General features: G+C 43.3%; 2 protein-coding genes and 1 non-coding gene across 10 annotated transcripts in view; 1 reads left to right on the top strand and 2 right to left on the bottom strand.

Moving 5' to 3' along the window:
• The window catches only part of Mef2a (myocyte enhancer factor 2A), a 126,792-nt gene extending 117,122 nt beyond the window's left edge, over positions 1-9,670 (bottom strand). For 2 of the 8 annotated variants that reach the window (XM_028872796.2, XM_028872797.2), the window contains exon 1: positions 9,503-9,670. The gene's annotated coding sequence lies outside the window, so the exon portion shown is untranslated. The remainder of the gene's footprint in view (positions 1-9,502) is intronic. The other 6 variants (XM_028872800.2, XM_028872801.2, XM_028872798.2 and 3 more) reach the window with 3 other exon arrangements.
• On the top strand, positions 8,724-9,650 carry LOC114695513 (vegetative cell wall protein gp1-like). The gene has a single exon (XM_028872861.1). It carries the CDS (start codon positions 8,724-8,726, stop codon positions 9,648-9,650), a length of 927 nt encoding a protein of 308 aa, XP_028728694.1.
• A 14,194-nt stretch (positions 9,671-23,864) lies between the features above and the next one.
• Positions 23,865-23,982, bottom strand: LOC114695517. The gene has a single exon (XR_003734875.1). It is a non-coding gene; the product is annotated as a 5S ribosomal RNA (ribosomal RNA).
• Positions 23,983-24,735: the final 753 nt, after the last annotated feature.

Here is a 24,735-nt window from a genome sequence, read left to right as displayed (position 1 = left end):
TTTGTAAAAAGCAAAGCATTAGAGCAACAATGTCAATATTACACATTGGTGTTCATTAATTATATATTTTAATCACAAGAGATTGTTTAAAAGTGAAAAAATTTAGTTTATCATTTATTCTAATAAAGCAAAGTTATAAAACTAAACACATGAATTAGTAACTCACTTAAAAGAACAGATTCCACAAAATTTAAACAACATCAGACTATTAATTTTGATATGAGACAACATTGATTCATTTTGATTATATATTATAAGCATATGGCTAACTACCATGTTCAAAATATTACAAAACAGACTTATTGAGCATATACAGACTTATGAAATAGGATTCCTACTCCCATGAAAACTCGAATACAATTTGGAAAACAAGGACCAACCACTGAAGAATTAAGTAGAAGAATCAGCTGCAAAGAGTCAGGCATTACTTGAGATTGGTAACATTTCAAAGGGCTGGATATTTAGCTTTAGTGACAGCAATAGGCCCTGGACTTGATGGTGGAGAAGGGGACTTTCTTCTCCTGAGATTTGGGAATGTAAAGACAAACTACAATCTACCACCTGAGGAACCAACATTATGTTGAACATTTCTTAGTTTGACAAGTTAAAAGAAGCCTAAAACCATGCAACTTGGATGACATTACCTACTGTCCAGTTCTCTGTTTTTTATACTCTTATTCACTTAAAGGGACGGAGGAGAGGTGTAGCTGAGGAGAGGGCTCAGCACTGGCTACCCTTCCAGAGACCATGGTTCAATTTCCAATATTCACATAGTGGCTCACAACTGTCTGTAACTCCCATTCTAGGGGAACCAAAGTCCTCTTCCGGCTTCTGTGGGCACCAGGCACTCAAGTGACACAAAGATACACATCAGGCAAAACACTCATACATACAAAACTTAATTAATTAAAAAATAATAATGTTATAGCTAATTCTAGAATAGCAGCAAGAAAATCCTAAGATTATCCCAGACTATCTTACTGTTCTATAAAAGGAGTGATCCAAAAATAATGAGAACTTGTCAAAAAAAGCAATGAGTAAAGCCAAAGAGTTACCACTGACCAAATGTGGGTTAATTTGAAATGTTTTTTCATGAGTAAGGACAATAATAGAGAATAACCCTATGTGATTAAAAAAAGAACCTAGGAATTCATATTGGTCCAATGAAACAGGGGAGAAAGAAAATCCCTTCACAACAGAATGGATTTACTCACCAAATAGTGTAAAAGAAGTGGGAGAGCCGGGCAGTGGTGGCACATGCCTTTAATCCCAGCACGCTGGGAGGCAGAGCCAGGCGGATCTCTGTGAGTTCAAGGCCAGCCTGGTCTACAGAGAGATATCCAGGACAGGCACCAAAACTACACAGAAAAAACCTGTCTCAAAAAACAAAACAAAACAAAAAACATGGAGGAGGAGGAGGAGGAGGAGGAGGAGGAGGAGGAGGAGGAGGAGGAGGAGGAGGAGGAAAAACACCATCTGCAATCACTGTGTGTGTACCTGACTCAAGCAAGCATCACCACAGACACCAAAACCATTACCTGAACATTTTTGGGTAAACTGAAACAGATGTTTCAATAACAACAAAGGAGATGGTGACATGTTTTATAATAGAAAAAACTGGCAGGCAAAACTTTCACTGAGCTCTCCCAGTAAACAGCACAAGCATCACCAGGCTGGCATTAAACTACCTCCAGATGTGATGAAGCACGTCTCCTCACTGAACATGGAATTATGCCACAAAGACATTACCTGAATGCAATTACAAAGAAGCAAAAGAAGAAATCTTAACTGACCGACAATCCTATCAAAATAAAGACCCTACATTCTTTAAAACTATTAATGTTAGGAAAGACCAAAAATGGATGAAGAACTGTTTCATATTTAAACAGTCCAAGAGCTATAACAACTAAATACAACATATAATATCAGAATGAAAAATGTCATTAAAAATATTACTGGCATAGCTGGAGACTATCTGAATATGAACTGTATCAAATAATAATATCAACATTAAATTTCTTACACCTATCATAGAGTGGTTATGAAAGAATGTGTCCCAGTTACTAAAAGGTACTAGATGAAGCGTTTAGGAGGAAAGGATCACAATGTGTATAACTTACTCCAAGCAACTCAATAATAAAAATAATAGAAAGAGGAAGAAGAAAAGGGGAGGGTAAAAAAAAAAAAGCAAAGAGGAAAAGGAGAGCTGCACAGCAGGTTCCTGACAGTGTATGTTAATAGCATATGTTTCTTATGTGGTTTCCTTGTTAGCAATGTACACACACATTCATGCAGCATTTCCAGCCACTACTATACAGGCAGGCACCTGTATGTTTGGTCTTAGCTGTGTTTCTGATCTTAAACAAACATGCATCCCTTGGCATCCTCCAGAAGATGTAATCAGGGAGCTTTAAATTGTAAATAAGGTAATAATGTTTCTAGAATCTGTGGTCACTCTGCAAACACAAAAAGTGACAAAAAAAAAAGAAAGTAATAAAGCAAATATGGCAAATGTTGATGACTGGCCAACTTAGATGACAGGTAACTTACAGTACTCTTTCACTTTCTCAAAGCTGGAATTTTTTCCAAAATTATTTTTTTTAAGTCTTCTGTCAATACTAAAATTTGGGAAAATTAAGTCATATCTGAAAGGAAAAACTTAACCACTAGCTTCTTCACATCCTTTCATAATCCACGTGATCAAATTAAATCTACCCCCATTAACAAAAATGTCTTCAGTATCAAAACAAACAGTATACTCAAGTAGTACCCAATTTGCAAAAGCTCACTTCTAAGTCAACTGTTTATCATGTGGAATTATTTTCACTATTACAAATGATGGGTAGGTTCCTAGTGTTGGCCACAAGTTTCAAGTTTTTCCTTAGCAATACAGGTGAACTAGTAGTGTGTTTCTTGAATACTGTGTTAAACTGGAACCTTTCTGAAATAATGTGAAATTAGTTGGATAAACTGAAAGGAGAGAATGGAAGCAGGGAGAATTTGGGTGAGTAAGAACAATAAGATTATACATTTCAAAACAGAAACAAATACATCCTTTAGTCAGCAGGGCTACCATCACACTATGAGAAGGCAAACTGACTCAGGAAATGCCACTGGTCCTCAAGAGCTCTCAAATCCGTTCCTTTGTAATAATGATGAAAATATGCTAATACTTACAGAAAATGTATGTTAGGGTTTATGATCTAGAAAGTAAAATTTTAAAAATTGGAGTTGAGAAAATGGGATGCCGGTTATTTCAGATGATCAGAGCAACCAACTTGAACATTTCCTCAGAATTCACTCCTTATCAATAAATAGGATGGTAGATATAGACATAGGTAAGCTGGTTTCTGATCTAGCAGGAGAGTGGCATCAGTTACAATACCCCAAACTGAGATTTATTCTACAAATAATCTATGTATCCAGTGCTTTGGAAAGCATACAAGAACAGAGAGAAAAACTCATCAAGAGAGATTAAAGCTGGAATCATGGATGAGATAACATTTGAACTAGGACTTAAATGGATAAGTAGTTCAGGAAGTCTATAAGCAAGGCAACATTTCAACCACCAGAGAAAACGTGAGCAGAGATACAGAAACACTCATTCCAATACTCAGTATCTTCTAAATGCAGGCAGTGTACTGTTAATGACTGACAAGATCTCGCTGCCTTTGTGGAATTCATATTCAGATAATGGAAAAAAGACCACAACTAGGGAAAAAAACTAAACAAATCAGACTCCACAGAAGTGTCTTAAAGGAAATAATCCATGTGTGAGGGTCCTGGTTAATTCTGGGGGGCGGTGGGGGTCAATTTGACACTAGCTTGTTAGGTGAAAAGAACTTCAATTGAGAAAATGTCTTCATCAGAGTGTCCTATGGGCAAATCTGTGAAGTATTTTCTTGATTAATGGTTAATGGAGTTAGTGATGCCACCCCTGAACAGGTGGTCTAATGCTGTATAAGAAAGCAGGCTGCGCAAGCCACGGACAGCATTCCTCTGTGGCTTCTGCTTCAGTTCCTGCCTCCAGGTTCCTGCCTTGAGTTCCAAGCACTTGAGGGATGGAGGCTAGAGGATCAGGAACTCAAGGTCATCCTCAGCTACACAGCAAGTTCAAGACCAGCCTAGGCTTGTCTCCAAAAGAGGAAGTAGGTGAGAAGGTGGGAGAGCTCACAGGAGACAACTGGAGTAAATTACATAAAAGACAGTAACTTAAAATAAAGAAGCAATAGAGAATAAAAGATGTAAAGATAAATTGTGAAGAACGGGACTTGTGGATGAATTAGATTTAAGAATGAAACAAGAATATTTTATTTCTGGCTTGAATGAAGTCATGTACTAAGGTGAGAAAAGCCATTAGAAACACAAGATCATGGATGGAAGAGAAATAAAAAAGAATAGTTGAGAGGAAAATCTAGTTGTATTCTAGTCATGTTTGAGATTCCAAATGGATGTCTAGGTAGACAGCAAGCTTGTCTACTAATCTAGAAAGTTAAAAAGCAGGAGTCATCACCTTAAAAACACATGGCTATTTCAGTGAAGAGCACACAGCTGGCCTAGGATAAGGCAGGAAAGCAAAGGTTAATGGCTGACAGTGTGAGTCTGGAAAGACTGAAATGGAATGATCTTAGGAGGTGAGCCATTGACTAACTGCAGCCACAGTAACAGAACAGCAACAGTACAGGAAAAATTACTGAACGTTATGCGATCAGTCATTCTACTATACACACACCTTACAGAATCCTCTCAACAACTCTATGGAGTCAATGTTATGATCGGTATTTCACACAATGAACAGGCCTCAGACAGAGGACTTCACGAAGAACACTAGGTCGAGTGGTTCCTTTCACTCACCAGTCTGATTTTAGAGGGCTATCTCTTAACCTTGTTTTACAGCCCCTCTACTTATCTTTCATATGCCTTCAATGTTTTTGTTTCTGTTTTTTATTTTAAACCAACTGGCATGTAGGGCTGAAGGTGGCTCAGTTGTTAAACACACTTTTGCTCTTTCAGAGGATCCTTTCCTGTTCCCAGCATCCACACAGTGGCCCACAACCATCCTTAACACCAATCCCAGAGAACCCAACACCCTCTTCCACCTCTGTGGATACAAGGTACATATGGTATACATACATATGCAGGCAAAATACATACATAAAATAAATGTTAAAAAAGAGCGATCTGACATATTGGTCTGAATTTTAGAAATACAATTCTAATCTTACACAGCAGGTAAACTTCTAAGAGTAAAGACCAAAGGTGAGAAAGGCAAACACGACATTATGCAATGCCAGAGCACCTTGTTTAAAAAAAAAAAAAAAAACAAGTTACAAGTTATCTTACCAGGTCAAACAGAAAGTAGCTCTTTGCTCCAAGAGTCACAAGTCATATCTCAAACAAATCCAAGCCAAAATGCATATGCATGCGCTAGTCACAAGAACAACAAGGAGAAAAGGGCCAGCTCATAGAACACAAACTCAACATCCATTACTGAAAACATTTCTCAAAGCATAAAACTTTTGTGAATTTCTTAAACATCCACAAAGTCCATATTTCTGCATTGAAAATAAAAATAACATTAATCCAAAACAGCCATTAAAAGATGTGCCTTGAAGGGCTGGACTCAGCTGCCTCACATGAATGATACCCAGGTTTGATCCTCAGTCATGTAAGAAAAGCCTTGACTGGTATTTGTCAGAAATGTAATTAATGTCTGGTTTTCACCTATATTAGAAAGTGCTCTCTGGTTTCTGCACCACCAAGTGCTAACTAATGGAATTAAATTACCTAACACTATATGATACTGTATAAATATGGTGTTCAATATCACATACACAGTCTAATGTTTTAAACTTAAGATACTTGTGATTTCACCTTCAGTTACTATTAAGATACTCAATATTAAAATTAAATGTGATTTATCAAATAGATCCAGTTAATACAAATATTACTGGTCTGTAAAAATTAATATAAACATATCTATTAAATTAAATCCTATTAAACAAAGCCTATGCTATAACATAAGACTTTCAAATGAACAAGTGAGCTTATACTATTTAATTATAATAAAATGGACAGAGGGTGCATTTATCATATGGTACACAGATAAAGTAGATGAAGTCATTTAGATTCACAGACCAGGCAAAATGAAGTATGAAAAATATCAGAGATTATTTACTAATGAAAAGCTATTTCAAGTATATTAATTATAGGTAGGTTGAACAAATACTTTTTTTCTAAATTCAAATGTTAAAGACATTGAAAAGAACTCTCATAAGTAATACAAGACATGAATTCACTGAAGAATTGGAAAACTACTTATATTCAAATCTAATTCTAGAATAATTGGGGTAGAGTTGAGACTAGAAATAAGTCACAATCACAGATCAAAACTCTCAAGTTAAAGAATCAATGTGAACATTTTATACACAATCTGAGAGCAAACGGACACTGGCACCAGGATATCTTCTCCAACTACACACATGAGCCTACTCCTGTGCCAAGTCCTTTGTCACAAACACTAAACACTCTCACACAAACGTACATACATAATCTTCATAGGAAAAGATACAGGGAAGGAAGGAGACAGAGTAACATGCATTTTTGTACATCAAGGCTCAAGCAGTGAGCTCTGAACTCATCTCATTTAAATTCTAATACCATGGGACAGGTGGCACAATTCTTTTCCACTTTACTGATGCTAGTTCATTAATTTTGTCAGTAGTAAAGTTAGCATCTAAATCAAGATCTGACTAAAAAAAAGTCAAAGAGCCTTCCCTCAAGGCTTGCAAATCAGAATCCTTGCATGAGATTACCTATCTTAAAAATTCATTCAATTCTCCTATTTACTCTTCTTTAACTACTTAAAGTGGAGAAGGCATTCAATTCTCAATTTATGAAGAACACATTTAGAAATCTTTTTAATCTTGTAAAAGGCAACAGTGATCATTTTCAATACACAAAACAGTATTTTCATGGCCCCTTCACTGATAAAAAGCTTACACTAGGACTTTGTAACATTCCAATGAACCATGAGTTTATCTCTAGAGGGGGAGTATGATATGCTAAGACAGAATGTTTGAAATTTAAATACCTCAGAACATCCATGATTTTCATTACCGTATGTTACAACGAATTTCTCTTCTTACCAGACTAAAAGATGCAAAAGGAAAACCGACCATTTTCCAAGTGAACTGACAAGCATGCTACTTCAAAAAAAAAAAAAAAAAAAAAAAAAAAAAAAAAAAAAAAAAGATTGCGGACCCCTCCTGAATCAGAACACAGTCTACTAAGATTTAAGTACACTAGCAAACTTCACCTTCAAATACAAAGCCATAGTGAAAAAATACACAACCAGTATTTGAAACAATTCAACATTTAAAAAACTGTATTTCCAATTACATTTACCAAAACCAAATAAAACCAAACAAAACATCTTTGTCACATATACCCGTTGTGGAAGCATAAACTATAGAGAATTAAATTACTCTTAAGGCATAATTCAACATGCTAAATTACAATCATTTTTAAGCCTCAGCTCTTCCTTCTTTTGATCACCCTCCAATTCTTCAATTTAATATCTTATAAGAAGAGTTAAGTGCAATTTTACCTTCATGAAAGACTATGATTTTATGTCTAACAAAGTATGAATTGAAGGAAATGGTAAGTACAGTTGTATTTAGAGAGGTCACCATCCTTCACAAGCATCGACTGTCTTAGTACATACATATTTTTCGACACACTCTTCCAATGAGAATTATTAGAGTCGTCTGCAAGCACGAAAATGGCCAGTTTTAGCTCTTTGCTTTCACTATTTTAACATTGTCCTCTCAACTTTTGCAACAATATACACTGAGAATTAAAAGTAATTCCAGTTCAGTCAATCCACAACAAATACTAATTTTATGTCTTATAGACACACAGATGTGTTCCAGTAAACACGCCATTTGTATAACATTACATTTACTATCATTTAAATCATCTTTGGGGGAATTTGTCTCCCTAAAAGTTGCCATTTATAAAAAAAAAAAATAGTCAGAGCTCTCCAAAAATATACAAAAACAAGACAAAAGTGAATATACGAGTGTCATAATAGCATAATAGTTGCTTCATCCTTATTTTCTAAATTCACACTAAAAGAAATGTCATTTTAGTATGTTTGAAAAAAAAAACACTACTTTGTTTACCTTTTCCAAAGACTGTTCAAGTACTGCCAAGGTAACATAGATTTTAAAACTGACAACTAGACTACTTAGCAGTTGCCAAAACAACGCAGCCGGATTCTTAAAGGGAAAGCACTCTTGTGTAATATACACCTCATTACTGCTTTAGAGAACCTCGCTGTCACACAGTAATGGATGATACGAGACGTAAGGGAAACACACTACGCTACAAACTTGGAAACGGTTATACAATATTAGTTTTAAAATACGTATACCGTTGTCAACACATCACAGCGGGTCTTCAAGATAACTGCAGTTACTGGAATCCCAATTTCATAGTAAACTAACATACAGGTTAATGCAACGTTGTATTCAATCTACACACGGTTCTCTACTGGATCATGACAGACTAGCTTCAGAGTTTAGGAGTCTATTTAAGATCTGAGCAAGAATTTAACTTTCACGAGGGAGAGGGAGGAAATGCTAATTCAAAAAGGCTCACCTTTCCCAAACTTGTCTGCATTTACCACCTATCTGCAAGCCTCAACTGTCCAAACACAGATGACATCCGACCCAAAGGCAAAGTTTCCGTCTCACCACGCGCCCCCCGCGGGCAGGGAAGCGGGTCCCTTCTGCAACCCCCTACTCCCCGAGACCTTTCCCCGCACCCGCAGGTGCTCGGAGCCGGCCGCCGCCCGGGCTAGCCCCAGACAGACGACGCACACCCTGCCACCGACATCCCCACGGCAGAGTTCAGACCCCTACCTTCCGCCCCAGCGAACCAACCTTTCCCCGAAGCACAAGTGGGGGAACTTCAAGCGCGATCACAGGGCCGCCCCCTCCCAGACCCCGCGCCCCGCTCGCACTGGAGGTCTAGCGCGCCCGAGGACCCCGCGGTTCGCGAAGCTGGAGAAATGGACCGAGCAGCGGCTCCGCGGCCCCCTGGGAACTCCGTCAACTTTCAGGGAGGAGCGGTGCGACCCGGCGGGCCCCCCCCCCCCCCACCGAGGTGGCGCGCTCCGGGAGGCGGCCCGCGACGGTCCCTCCCCACGGCCCCCCGCCGCCGCCGCCGCCACCGCGCCCGCAGCCCCCGGGCCCGCCCGGGGCACCCCGCCCCCACCGCGCGCCGCCGCGCCCCTCCGTTTCCCCGAGGGCCCCCCTCCCCGGCGCGCGCCCCGCGCCCAGCCTCGCCCCGGCCCCCGGAGCCCCGCGGGCGCCCCTCCTCGGCGGTGCCGCTCCCCCGCCCCGCAACCCCGCACCCCAGCGCCCCCCATCTCAGCGCGACCCGACCCCCTCCCCAGCCGCCGCCACCACATCCCCGCAGCCCACAGCCCCCTCACCGGGTCTCCGCTCCAGCCGGCGGGCGCGCACACGCCGCAGCCCCGGCCCGGCCCGCCACAGCACTCCGCGCCGCCCGGAGCCGCCTCCTTCAGCCCGGGACTCGCCGGGACATCCGCGCACGGATCCCCACACCGGGGCTATTTTTAGGAGTCAGGCCTCGGCCAGACCGGAACTCGTTCTTCGCGGCGCGCGTGCGCACTGCGCGGGCGCCGCGGTGTCCCTCCGCCGGCCTTGCCTCTCCCTTCCTCTCGGCTTCCTCTCTTTCTTCTCCCTCCAGGTCCCCTCTTAGGGCTGATTTCTCCTCTCGGTGGGTCCTGAAGGGTTTGCCGTGGGCAAGGCGAGGGTGCAGGCAAGGAGAGTCGCGCCGTCTCCACAGCTACCGCCGTTCCACAAGGGCATGGGGGGGGGGGGGCGCGGACTATGTTTTTCCGGGTGGGTGAGACGACAGATCACCCGGCACAGGAAGGAGATGACGGTGGCTTGGCGCCGGGGCCGCAGGCTGGAGCGCTCTTCCCTCTGAAGGACCGTGTGCTCCTGGAAGGGATACTGGTCACTTGATGAGGGCCTGGGCGCCTCCCTGGGCGTGGCGGCCCGGCGGCGGCGCGCCCCCCACCGCCTCCGGGACCAGCCCGGGCCCACGGCTAGCTCCGGGGACGCGGCGCGTGACCGGTCCCCGCGCTTGGTCCGCGGCCACAGCCGAGCCCTGGCCCCGCGGGACGGCGCAGACGCTCGGGGCCTCGGCCACCTCCTCGTCCTCGTGCGTGTCGTGCCGGGCCTGCTCAGACGTCGGCCGGTCACGCCCTCACCGTGGTCAGGGCCACACCTGTGTCCAGGCCTGGACAGCAGCCGGGTCCCCCTCCCCACGCGCGCTGGGCTGGAAGCACAATTGGACCCCGTCCCTGGCCACTCGGTCCCAGCGGGGGCTTGGAAAGCAAAAAAAGACACCTTGAGAAGGAAGCAACCTGCCTGTCTGGGCTGTGAATAATAGTATAGCCTTAGCGCTAAGCTGTATCTCACTTAATCCTCGCATCCCCATAAAATTAATCTCACCTTCTGTTCCCATTTGACAGATAAAGGGAGAGTAAGAACCACTGTGACCAGGCAGGGCCACTCAGGGAAGGCCAATGAAGAACCACTCGATGGACTGATTTTTTTCTAAGGGGAAAAGGTGGCATTGAGACAGTGGTTTTGTTTTGTTAGGTTACTGATTTTGTCCAGAGAGGTCTTCTAAAAGTGAGCCTCTGCTGATCCCCATCCCAAAAGTTGCCACCTCTTAGCTTGGAGGTCCTTAGCACTGGAGTGCTTGTGTCCAAACCCAGAGGTGCCCATGCAATAGACACAGACCCACACATGTATTTTCATTGGAAGATGAGAGATTCGACCCTGTATTCAGGACTTTAAAACAAGTCATTGGGGTGGGCGAGCAGATGTACAGAGGAACTGGGAAGTTACAAAGGAAACTAGAGCCTCGCTGGCTTCCTCCCTCAAGGACAACAGGGCCATGTGCTGGGGACCGTCTAACACCGAGGCCGCACAGGGATACCAGATACCAGCCTCTCTTCAGTATTCAGGGGAATTTGGTGGGGGGCGCGGGGTGCAGGGAGCTCTTATCTTCCCCTCTAGACTGTCAGGCCCTTTGAAGGAACAAGGCCCGAGTCCAGACTGCAGGGCGGATTTTAAAACACCCTAAATCTGGTGGAAAACAGCAAGGTGTGTGGAAATGCATGTGTTTTAACCTGCCAGAAGCTGCAGCAGCGGTATTCAGCACCTCTCCTCCAGGAAAACAGGACTGCTTTGATGATTTCCTTCAAAACGAAGGGTAAAGGACAGTGAGGAATGGCTCCTCCTCACCAGCTTTTCACCCGGGGAGAGACGGAAGGGCAGTGAGGACAAGAGGTTTCGGAAGGTGCTCGACTCTCCCCGAGTCGTCGTCCCCCCCCCCCCCCCCCAGCTCTGCCTTCCATGTGCAGTCCTCCTGGGACACACCAGACTCAACCCAGACTGCCCACCCACCGCCTGGTGGATGCCCCTGCTTTCGGTTCCCCCTAGAAGCCAGGCAGAGAGCTTGGCCATAAGTGCAGCCAAGGCCAAACTGCATGGTTTTAGAGAGAACCATTCTTCTTAGCAGCTCCTGCATCACAAAGCCATTGCCTAAGAATCAGGAGAGATAAGAGGATTAGAGGGAGATAGGGAAGAAGGCGAGAAGGGAAAAAGAATACAGCTATTGTTTGATATACTGCCAGAGCACGCTCAATTGTTAGTTATAGTTAAAGTCGGTATTTTGAGGAAGGCATTGAAACCTCTACAAATCTCAGAAGCCTGCACCTGAAGTCCAGTAGCCAGCAACTTCCAGCACTTAGCTTGGTGTGAACCATATCCCTAGCACTTCTGTGGGCTGCTGTGAAGCAGCTCTTGGTCCTCCTCTGTCTGGCCTCCTTAAAGCCGCAGTGACCAGGCTCCAGGGGCTCAGCATTGCACTGGGCACTGGATGGGAGTGGAGAAGACCGGCCCTTTTTCCTCCCAAGAGGCTGCCGGGTTACAGCGATGATCCAGCTTAAGACCCAATCCAGCTTCACAGTCACCTTGAGAGGGACTTCGTCCTGTGACAGCTCAGACAAGGAGCGTCTACAGAAGGAAGGCTTCTTCCAGGACACCATGCCCACAGTGAATCTAGAGAATTAAAGGGGCCCTCTCATTAGCTCTTCCTATGAAGGCAAAAGAAACAGGATCTGGTCACCTGGTCAGAGCCTTTCTGCCTGTCATGTCACTGTTCCAATTCAGAAAACCTAACAGCTGCTCTGTGCACATCAGCCTGCTCCCCCATCTGGAGGGTAAACCTCTTTTGTATCTGGTAAGTCTGTAGTGTGGCCCTTTTCTAAGACAGTGCATCAATGGAAATACAAACTTTTCTTTACGTTTATCTGTCTCCTCCCTTCTAGAGGGGGCGCCCCATAAAGAGAGAAAAAAAAAGCTGATTTACTTCTTATACTCCCAGTGCTTGACATGGAGTACAACTAAATAAACCCTTGCTGTATGTTTAGGAGCCTTTCAGCCGACTGTTCTCCTGGGGGGGGGGGCTCTTGAACATGCCAGGAGAGAGGATCCATGGCTGACATGGCGCACCCTTCAGATGGAGGGCCAACGAGTACTGGCACGTGAGGCGGGAAGTGTGGTTGGTAGGGAGGTAATGCAGAATCTGAGCATTCCGTTGACTTGCCCTTTACCCTGAAGCCAATGGGGAGCCACCAACAGCCATTAAGCAGGTGCAAAGCTTGATCTGCTTGGTAGAGAGAAAGTGTCCCAACAGAGCAGAGGAGACCAAGAGGAATTGGCAATGAAATGCAAAAGGGGACCCGCCCCTCGACTGGATTCCTGTACAAAAGAGAGACACAGATGGGAAACTGGTGAAATTTAACCAAGGTCTGTAGTTCAAACTTACATGATTAACTTTTATCAATGTTAACCTCCTAGTTTTGACAATCGTATCTTTATTTTAAATAAAGTGACATTCAAAGAAGGATTTAGTAAATTTACTATACCAGTTTTGAAAGGCTTTGTCAATCTAAATTATGTTAACATAAAATAATTTTGGAATAGCAAGGTAACATTTTAGTATTGTATAGGTTATTAATTCCCCAGTTATAACCTTTGGAATTAATAGAACTGACATGCTGGTCACATGAAGTATTTTTACCATAAAATATAGTTATAAGCCTCACTTCAATTTGAGTGATATTAAAACCACCAGTAAATGTTTATAAGTATTTTAGAGTGACCAGTGTTTTAGTTAGAGGGGGAAACGTAGAAAATTGTTTTAAAATGCTTCCAGTTACAACACAAATCAGTGGAGTCTCATGTCTGCTATGTACTTGTTCCTAAACTTCAGAACCTGACACGTCCACATACATTACTTCTAACATTGCCTGATGCATCCTTTTGAAGCATTAAAAGGGCTGTTTTCACTTTTCTTAGTTTAATATCACATGGGCTTTTATTCTTGTATGACTGGTGATGAAAAGGATGAATGCAAGCTCTCAAAGAAGGAGATAAAAGAACTTTCCTTGGCTCAGTTAATAGTCTTCCACGTGAAAGTCTACATAAAGATTCAATAAACTTGAAAAACACAAAAACTGGAATCTTTGACAGCTGGGTGTTTTACTCTATCGAACTTCAAATAAGTCTTTCAATTCCTATTATATGTTGTCATTTTGCTATATTGTAGTTTTTTTCTTCTGTATTCACGTTTTGCAGTGCTCTCCAGCAACCAGCAATAGATTCGCATGTCAATTACAGTAATTCCAAACCTTGAGTTTATTATCTTTTCACATTCTGTATCCTTCCGAAGAGGGGCTGTATTTCATACACATACCTCAACATCCCACCCACATCAGCGGCTTGCATATGAAACTCGCATGACTGCGCTCTGCCTTTGTGCTCTTGGCACAGATGTTTCTCCTGAAGGCTGGCACTGTCCTTTGGTCCCACCTCAGTGGTTTCTTTCACAGTGCATGACGAACCTCTGCTGTGTCTACTAGGATGTCCGCTTAGACCCATTCTGGGTCTAAATGTTCCCAAAGATCCTTCATCCAGAGAAAATGATAGATTCTCTCTATGACACATTTGTAAATTATCCTCAAACTTCAATTCACAGTCTAGCAGGAATGTATGTCTGTTGAATTTTTAGGTGTTGAGATTGAAAACAAATTTGGGAGTCACCAAAAAAGTAAAGCCACAAAATTTGGATCCAATAGTCCTTTGGTTATCACACCTCTATCAACTTTTTCAAGGTGTGTTACTTTGGATAAATTGCTCAACTTCTCAACCTAAATTTCCCCATTATAGGGCAATAGGAACTCTTACTTGAGGTTGTTTTGAGGATTGAGTGATCCATGTAAATTGCGTAAATAAGTTCCACCTTCATATCCCAACAGCAACTGCATGTGTGATTGTTCATTGATAGATTTGTATCCGTGGACTTCTGCAAAGACCCTAATTTGTGCCAGACCCTGTTCTATGCACTGAGAGCACAGAGAAGGCCCATGTTCTCATAGAGCTTGTAGTCATGAAGGTAGGCCATAAAAGATACATAGCAACTGTCATATGTCAATAAGGGCTATGATAAAGACAACAAACTCCTCTATCAAGACAGGCATTGTGCCGATACGTTAGCTTTGGGACAGGGAAGGCTTCTCAAAGGCAGGGCTATTTAAGCTGAATGTCCAAAGTCATTGGCAAAATGAAGAACTCAGAAAGACGGACTCAAGCAGAGGGAAGAACGAAGTGTTCGGAGTGAAAGGAGGTGAGTCTGTTCAAAGTACAGAATGATCACAAGCATGGAAGATAAGTTGGGAGACAGGGTTGTGTTTAAAGCCAGGGCAAGAGTGTGGCTCATTGTCACTACTCATGCAGGAAAATGAAAAAACGAGATGAAATTGCCAGCAAGTTAATAGCACCTGTCCATTGGACCATTAGTCACTTTATTTATTTATTTATTATTTATTTATCTATTTATTTATTTATTTTAGGTGTAAGAAACTCAAGTCAAACCAACATAAGCCATACATTAAAGAGAAAAATGTGTTGGTTTGTTTACCTGAAGATTCAAGAGTGTAAGAGTTGCCCCGCTAGCCATAGCAAAGCCATTTGCTATTTGTGGCTTCAGTTATTGGTGGTCATTAGAAAATGAATACACTAGAATATGTTGAAATAGCAAGAGATGCTAGTCATATAACTTGTATTAAAGTGTATTGTTATAATTCTATATTGGTTATTTTTAGTTTTAATTTTTTATATTTATTTACTTGTTGTGTGCATGTGGGTGTGGGTGTTATGAGCACACGATTGCCACGCACATGGAGACCAGAGAGCAACACTTGGGAGCTGGTTCTCCTCTTCCAAACATGACCCACGGATGGAACTCCAATCATCAGGCTAGACACCAGGCACCTTACCACACCCACATCTTGCCAGACCCCATTTTTAACCTTGCTCTTTGCCTAACTTATAAATTAAACTTTATGATGGACAGCTATGTATATGAGAGGAAAACATAGCATCTATAGTGTTTGGCAGGATCTAGAGTTGAGACTCCCACTGAGGGTCTTCAGTGTATCCTCTGTAGATAAAGGGGGCCACTATAATTCTAGTTCCACCATTTCAGGTGGGAAGCTAAATCAGCACCTCTGTTCGTCTCCCTCTCCCCACTCTTTTCTGTACCTCTTTATGTTGCTCTCACTCACAGACAGGGATGCTTTTCGTATAATTCCCCAGCAACTTCAGTCTTAGAATTTCCTATTTAGCAATTTTCCTCAAAAAAGAGTTTGTATTTTTTATTAGCAAAGTTTCACTTGAGCCTGGTCCAGTTGCCTGTCTCTGAACCAACCACAATGGCCAAGGTAATAGGATAATCTGATTGGTCAAATCTGGGTCACTAGCTCACCCTCTGGAGTCCTGAGAGGGTTCAAAGTCACCCAAACCCCAAGGACAAGTAGATTGACAGGGAGGGAAACTCTTCTCCCCGGATTAGGGTGCTATTATCAATAGATGAGGTCCTGCTTGCCAGATGGTCAAGAAGAATGCAGACCTCACAAAAGTTGATCGGCGAGTGTCGGTTGTATGTTCATGTTAGGCTGTAAGCAGCAGAAATGTGGTCCATACTATTGATGCTAACCCTGAGCTCCTGTTAGGAAAGAGATATGAAAGTTGAAAGAAGCCCAGCAGAGGTTGCCATAACATCTTTGACCTTCAAGGACCCTGAAGGCTGACCCTGAAGGCTGACTACTGTTCCCACCCAGTCCTCAACCTAATAGGTTTCGCAGTCTTTGCAACCTACAATATTTTCAGACAAACCTACCTCATCCCCTTGCAGGAATTGGGGCTACTTCACCCTCCTGTTAAACAACACTTGTCTCACTTGGGCCTTTCTGAGTCATGCTGCTCTTGAGTGCCATCCCTGTGTAGCCCTACATGGTTCTGTGGTGTCCTTCTCTTCCAGGAAGTGAGTATTTGTAGCTAGCAGGCTGCTGCTCAGCTCAGTTTTCCAGTGCTTAGTGTCTTATGTTTGGCTGTCTCATGTTAATCGGGACAGGGAAATCTCTTCTTCAGCATGGGGTCACTAGGAAGTGATCAGATCTTCGCCTTCAACTGCTTTCCCAGAAGTAGCCAGAACCCTTTGTTCGGGTCAGTTCATGTGGGCACTAACTAAATTAAGCCAAACCCCAGAGCTCCAGGAGCTCCTGCAGGTGGACCTCGAGACCACCACACACACCTGACGCCAGCCCCTCTCCTTGGATCTCCTTTTCTTTAGCGGGAAGTCCAAACAGCAGCCGTAGGGTCTTTCTCATGAATGCTTTCTCTACAGTCTGGCACATTGTAGACTTTCAATAAATATCCCTGGCATGAAAAAAAAAAAAATCTGTGTATTCAAGCAGGCAGTGGAAGAATCCTTTGGTCTTATTTAAAAACTCAGTTTAACTTAGAGCCCAAAGGAGCCACTCGGAAAACCCAGGAATGGAAAAATCTATTTCATGCTGGGCTTTACAGAGGTTTCAATAAAATCCTAGAGGTCAGAAAGCCATGTTTTTCAATGTTCGTGTTAGTGAAATATCAAAATGGCCTCTAGAAAGAATAGGCTACATTTTGTGCTTAGGCTTTTCGATGTGGTTCCTGTTTTTGTGAGAAATCTCAGCCTCTGCTGGGTAATTGCACAACTCCTGACTTCTCTCAGCCAGGGTAGTCTTGGCACGATCAACGTTTCTTGGTACATGCTGTAGGCAAGATTTTTATGAGGCTTGATTCTTGTCTTGGCTTCATTTGATCATGTATATCTGTAATTCAGCACACAGATGAAAGCAGACAGCACCTCTCAGCACCAAGAGGGGCAAGTGGCACAGAAAACGATAACATGTTTATCATATACACATCTACAGGAATGCGAAGGACTTTCCAGCAGCCTTGCTCTGGCACGTTCTGCACAGTAAGCATGCTGTTTGAAGGGGCTAGGTCTTCTCCTGGAGAATCATTTCCAATTTCCAGGAGCTCAAATAAGTTGAATGCAGCCCTTGGAAAGGAAAGGGGGCTGAAGAGCCCTGTCAGAGCCCCTCCTCATCAGGGTTTCCTGGCCTGGCCTTTGGACCATCTCTAAGATGGTGCATTTTGAGCAGCTTTTCTCCAGAAACCTGTTCCAGAGCACAGCGGCAGAGCTGAGGTTACCGGAAGACCGCAGTTTTCATCTTTCGGAATCAAAAAAGATGAAAAGGTTTTTGCTGTTGTTTTTTTAACAAGCTGACTTGGCAAGGGTGTATAGAAACAGGCATTCTTGTACATTGTTAGGGAGAGTGAAAATTGGTACAATCTCTTTAGAAGACAACTGGTTAATATCTGTCCTCATATTAAGTGCATATCCCCTTGACCTAGCCATCTTCTATCAAGGAATTTTCTCTGTAGAACACTTAGCTGTATTTATAACAGAATTATTTACAACATCTAACTAAATTAAAAAACAAACAAATACCTATCAAGGTGAGAATGAGTAAGAAATTTTCACTACAAACACATAAGAGAATATTATTTCTCTATCTTATACCTACAATGGCCCCTTCATCCAAAGGGGTTACATTCTAAGACTCCAGTGGATGTCTGAAACTGTGGCTCGTTTCTGAATTCCATGGATACCACGTTTTGCTTTGTTTTTCCCACACATCCCGGCACTGCCATACCGTTCCGGAGTCAATCTGTCCGTCTACATGCTATGTCCTGGGACCTCCTTGGCAACACCGCTCTTGCTATCTGCGGCCATACTTATGTCAAATAGAGATTATTGGAACACAAGCACGGCAGTATGGTGACAGTGAACCTGATAACCAAGAAAATTGCCCAAATAGGGCAAGGAGGGTAGCATATACAATATGGATAAGCTGGATGAGAGGATGAGTCATATCCCAAGCAGGACAAAGTGAGATGGTAAGATTTCATGTCACTTACAATGGGACATGATTTACAAATCATGGATTTGAGTATTTCTGAAATTCTCCATTTCTGTTTCAGACCATGGTTGACCACGGCTAACTGAAACCACAGAAAGTAAAACTTCAGATAAGGGGAACTATTGTTTACGACAGAAGAGGGATGCATGGTGTCCCTCAGTGTGGTCATTTCTGGAGGCAGCTATGGGTAGGTGCTTCGGCCTTCTAGTGGGGTGGTGTCCAAGATGCTATTGAACATTCTAGAGTGCACAGAACAGTCGCTCTGCAGTAACAGAAAGGAAGTATCCAGCACATGTCAACAGTGCTCAAGCTAAGAGATCCTTCTAGAGACATCTCCCCAAGGTTCCCTAAAGACCAGCAATGACTGTCTATGAGAGGGGAAGTTGGCCACGACCCTTTCACCCTGGTGGAGTTTCATGTGTGCGTGGTCTCTATAAGTCAGTGTTAAGCAGTTTTCAAATGTGCATTCTCAAGCTTTCTCCTGCTGTGTGCCTCAGGCAGCAGCCGGCCCCAGAGCAGGTATTTGTTTATCTTGCCTCAGATCCGCTCCTTGCTAAGAGGAAAGAGAAACAGAATGAGTTGGAATTGAGAAAAACTATTTGAAATTCACACATTTCTGGGCCATTTCTGTCACCTGGAGAGAGAAACATCATGAATTTGTTCATTCCGAAAGTAAATATAGAAAAGCATGTAGATTTTGCTGCCTGCCTGCCTTTCCTCATATTGAATTTAGAGCTTGAAGATCCAGGCAAAATCCTCTGTCCCCTCCCCCAGCATGTGCACATCAGCTAGGTGGACAAAGAGCCCCAGAGGTCTGAGTGTCCGATAGCCTCAAGGTGCAAATTGTATAATTCAAATAGCAAGTTATCTGGTGAAATATCTTAAATACTAGTTACCCACGGAACCACAAAAGTTTGTCAGATTAGTTCTAGGCAGTGATGCTGACTTCACTATTGTCTACAGTGGTAAGAATCTGAAAATAATAATAGAGGCCAGGAGGAACTTACATAAATGATATCACGATCTTCATATGGAATATTCTTCTACTGCTAGAAATGAGCCAAACCCCACCTGTTGATATGGAATTATCTTAGAGTTATCTCAGAGAACGTTCACATTAATGTGGAATTTCAAATCCCCTTTTCGCAGGTGGATATTTTGCTTTTGGGAAAGAATATGAGAAGCTCATCATGTATTTTCTCTTGAGAGAGTGACTGAGGCAAGGGTGTGAGGGATGTCTCGAGAAGCTGTCTCTTGACATTCTGTAGTGCCTCGTATGTTGTTTACATGTTCTAACCATGCAGATGTGTATGGTGATATTTTATTTGTGCTGAAATGTAATTTTATCTGTATGCTAATAAAGTTGCCTGGGGATCAGAGCTAAGAGCAAGCCATTAAGCAGAAGTCTGGTAGTGGTAACACACGCCCTTAATCCTGATCACATGGCAAGCAAAGTCTCTGTGTGTTCAAGGACACAGCCAGCATGGTGACACACGCCTTTAATCCCAGTACCAACCATAGAGACCTGGAGGTCTGTATAGACAGGTAGTAATGAGGAAGTCATGTGGTTGTGTAGCTAGAGTTTTTCTGCCTTGCCCACAGTCAGGACAAATCTTTGTCACCCGCCAGTCCCACAGCCGCTCAGACCCAACCAAGTAAACACAGAGACTTATATTGCTTACAAATTGTATGGCCATGGCAGGCTTCTTGCTAACTGTTCTTATAGCTTAAATTAATCCATTTCCATAAATCTATACCTTGCCACGTGGCTGGTGGCTTACTGGTGTCTTCACATGCTGCTGGTCATGGCAGCGTCTGGCAGTGTATCTCTGCCTCAGCCTTCTGCTTCCCAGAATTCTCCTCTCTCCCTGTCCCACCTACTTCCTGCCTGGCCACTGGCCAATCAGTGTTTTATTTATTGACCAATCAGAGCAATTTGACATACAGACCATCCCACAGCATGGTTGGGTTTAGAACCAATGAGAAGGCAGAACAGAAAGGCAGTAAAAAGACAGGACACAGGAAAAAGGTCTCTCTCTCAGGGTAAGGACAGCAGTGAGTGGTAAGTGAGTGGTCTCTTTATTTGGGTCTGTGTTCCTTATTTAATAAGACCATTTAGAATTACATCTACTGATGTGCATGCCTTATCATTAGAAATTCTTTCATGACACCAGGATGGTAAAAACACATAGCCCATGTAAGTGATATTTTCTCCCATGTTTTTATTTATGAAAAATACAATATATAAATTAATGTTTCCCAGCTCATGATGGTTTAATTTTTACTTTTTGACCCGATGGCTCTCTGTATGTGGGGAAGTGATATACACTCAATAGAAAGGGACTTAGATTTGAAGTTTGGGGCCCACAAGATGGCTCAACAGGAAAAGCCTTTGCCACACAACCCTGATAACTTATGTTCAGCCCATGTAATGGTGGAAGGAGGGAACTGACTTGTTCTCTGATCTCCACATGTGCTATGGTGTGCATACAGTACACACTGTATATATACACTAATATACATACAAGATACACACATGTTTTTTAAAAAATATTTTGAATTTTGCTATGTTTCTGGGCTAGTGGTTTAACATTTTCTGCCAAGCATCAATAATCAGCAACAATGAGCTACACATGGCCACAGTTACAAAGAGAAACAGTGTACCATAGTTTCTAGAGTTGATGGAAGACTGTTTTTAATTTGTGTGTGTGTGTATATGTGTGTGTGTCTCATGTTTCTGTGTGTGTGTGTGTCTCATGTTTCTGTGTGTATGAGGTCAGAGGACAACTTGCATGAATAAGTTCTCTTCTTCCAGCAAGTGGTTCCCAGGAATTGAACTCAAGATTCTCAGGCTTGTCAGCCTTAGCAGCAAGCACCTTTACCCACGGAGCCATCTCACTGGTCCAATGACAGGTCATTTCAAGATAAAATTCTTGTGGTGAAAGTGTGCTTGTGTAGGTACATAAGTCCTGTGTCTCAGTATAACATTTTTTGTTTCCTCCTGATAGGAAATGTAAATCTTAGCCAACTAGGGGGCAGATTGGGCTATTTCAAGTAATCTTACTCAGTCTAGAAATCTCATTGTGGTGGTGTGAATGAGAATGACCCCCATAGGCTCATATGTGTGAATGCTTGGTCCCCAGTTAGTGGAACTGTTTAGGAAGGATTAGGAGGTGTGGCCTTGTTGAGGTGGGTGTAGCCTTCCTGGGGAAGGTGTGTCACTGAGGGTGGGCTTTGAGGTTTCAAAAGCCCATGCCAGGGGCAGTCTCTCTGCCTCCTGCCTGTAGATCAGGATGGAAAGCTCTGTTCCTGCTCCAGCACCATGCCTGTCTGACTTCTGCCATGATGATTATGAACTAACCCTCTGAAACTGTAAGCAAACCTCCAGTTAAATGCTTTCTTTTACAAGAGTTGCCTGGGTCATGGTGTCTCTTGCAGCGATAGAACGGTGACTAAGACACCCATCCTTCCCTTTTTTCCTGAGACTTATTAGCATGAAAGGAAAGAGACTGGCTCGTGGCTGTGCACTGTAACATTTGCATTGCCAGACTCCTACAGTCCCTCCTGGTTTTTAAGCAAGTCACTCAGGCGTAGGTGTCTGCCCCAATTTTGATGTCGTGACCCCTGACCTGGCTGCAGAACTCCTGGATCAGACTCTCTCTTATTTATAAATTACATGTTTACATGATCTTGATCCCCACTGGATCAAGATCCAAGAGACAGATCCCCCCCCCCCCCAAATTCAATTTCTAGGTGTGGTTCTTAACTTGGCTACCTTAGAATTATCAGAAGAGCTTCAAAAAAAAAAAAAAAAAAATGTCAGGACCTTCCCCTTCCCCGGGATTCATTTTAAGAATCCTTAGGTGATATCTATTTTTGGTTTTTCAAGACAGGTTTTTCTCTGTGTAGCTTTGGTTCCTATCCTGGAACTCACTGTGTAGACCAGGCTGGCCTCGAACTCACAGAGATCTGCCTGTCTCTGCTTTCTGAGTGCTGGGATTAAAGGCGTGTGCCACCACCGCCCTCCTTAGGTGATTCTGATGTGCACCAAACGGTGAGAACCACTTCTCTGGCTGAGGCTTTAGTTAAAGAGACCACCCTCTTGATCAGTCAGGTCTTCTGGTGCGTTGGATTTTACCCTGTCTCTGCTCTCTTTCCCCTCTGACACAACCATCATTTTTGGATTAAGCAAGCGTAGTTTTGGATAGACTCAAATAGATGATGGCCCTGTGTAAGGGAAAAGAATTTCCTGCTCACACAATTCAGGAAGTTTCTAGTCATAACCACAGAAAGGCACACCTGAATGAGATCTCAGGGGATTCCAGAGCTACCTTGGAAGGGGTCAGATCCTAGAACAATCCAGAGACAGAGAAGTCACGGAGCAGCTTGGAGCAGATCCCAGGCCAGAACTGTCTGGTACATAGGCAGAGCGTGACTCAAGGCCATTCCAGAGTTGCTGGAGCAGAACCCATCTTGGCAGCATGGCTGATGGGGGATGGGAGACTAGAGAACAAGACCATCAGGACACTCTCCGAGTTCCACCGTGAGTCTGCTAGAAGTAAGGCTTTCATGTGAATTCCTTCAGCACGTCTCATGCCTGTGAGGTGGGAGCAGCTGTTCTCACTTGGTTACAGGACATTAGAGTGCATGGAGTTCCCTCAGCGAGTACCGTGGGTGTGCACACGGAGCTCCTAAGAAATGCTCATCTCGGCAGTAAACAGATCCATGCTATCCTAGCCTATGCTGGGATATTCACGGGCCACTGAGGATTCTCTATGGAGGATGGAGGTAGAATCAGGATCCACTCCAGGAAGGCCGGAATCCATGTGATGGAGAGGGCAACTCTTGATGCCTAATACCAGGTGACACACAATAGTCGAGTCATTGGTCCAACAGGTGCTCAGACTTCCCTCACCAGAGTTGCTTCAAGCTCCTGGATATATCACAAAAGCATCTGAGGTCAGCCATTTGGTTTGCATAACCCCAGGAGCCCCAACTGCAGGTCACAGCTGTCCGTAACTTCAGGCAGGCAGGCCAGCAGCCACCAGCAGGTGCCTGCCATAACTGCTGTGGCCCAGAAGCTGATCTTTGATCATTCAGCTGTTGAGCATTATATGAAGCATATGTCATTTAGTGGGCAGTGCTTAGGCTACAAGTTGAGATTAGTTGATAGATGGGCTGTGGTCTCAGCAGTTTATTTGTATAGGAAATAGCTTTCCATGCGAGGCAGACACGCATGTGGATAACACTCCTTGATTCCACTAAATCTTTCTGGAATGGATATTTCCTCGTTTTAAGAGGTTTTGTATTCATGGCTCATTAAAGGCATTTTTTATTTTTTATTTTTTATTTTATTTTTATTTATTTATTTTTTTTAAGCCTACAGCACCCAGTGTTCCCAGGGGTCTCCCATCCAAGTACTAACCAGGCCCGACCCTGCTTAGCTTCTGAGATCAGACGAGATCGGGCGCGTTCAGGGTGGTATGGCCATAGACTAAAGGCATTTTTAAAGATAATCAAGATTGCATATAACTTCAGTTTTAAATCAATACCTTAAAAAGTTAAATTGGGTCTCCAGATTGTAAAATAGATGCACTTAAAGTAAACATGGGGATGACATAAGCTAACGTCAGGAGAGGGAACCCTCTCCTAGTACTAAGGAAAAGGGCAGGAAGGGGAAACTGAGAGAGGGACTCAGTGATGCTGTATATTCAGAATTCACACAGAAAGGGGACATCGAGGTGGCTTAGCAGGTGATGGTGCTTGCTTCACAAGTCTGGCAACCTGAGTTCAAGCCCCGTAGCTCATAAAAGTCCAGTGCAGTGGTAGACATCTGTAGGCCCGGCTTTCCTGTGGTGAGAGGGGAAGGAGAGGCAGGAAAGTTCATGGATGAGTCAAGGTCAAGTACACAGCACAGTGGCTGAGACCGCAAGAGAGACCTTACTTCATTCAACAAGAAGGGAGGAGAGAACAGACGCCCAAAGGGTCTCCTCTGACCCCCCACACTAACTAACTAACTAACTAACCAGCAAACAGCTGTTAGACCAGGGGGATAGAGACTCCACAGACATGTACTTATATTTTTCTGTATTTTTTTTTTTTTACCTCTTTGGTTTTGTTAAAATAGTATTGGAGATCAAACCCACGGCCTCACACATGCTAAGCAAGCTGAATTAAATATTCAGCCCTCTTTTTTCTTTTCCTTTTTCTTTTCCCTTGTTTGACAGGGTCTCACTAAATTACTCAGG

Source organism: Peromyscus leucopus, chromosome 1 (genome assembly GCF_004664715.2).
Source record: "Peromyscus leucopus breed LL Stock chromosome 1, UCI_PerLeu_2.1, whole genome shotgun sequence".
NCBI lineage: Eukaryota > Metazoa > Chordata > Mammalia > Rodentia > Cricetidae > Peromyscus > Peromyscus leucopus.
This window is presented reverse-complemented; position numbering and strand designations above follow the sequence as displayed.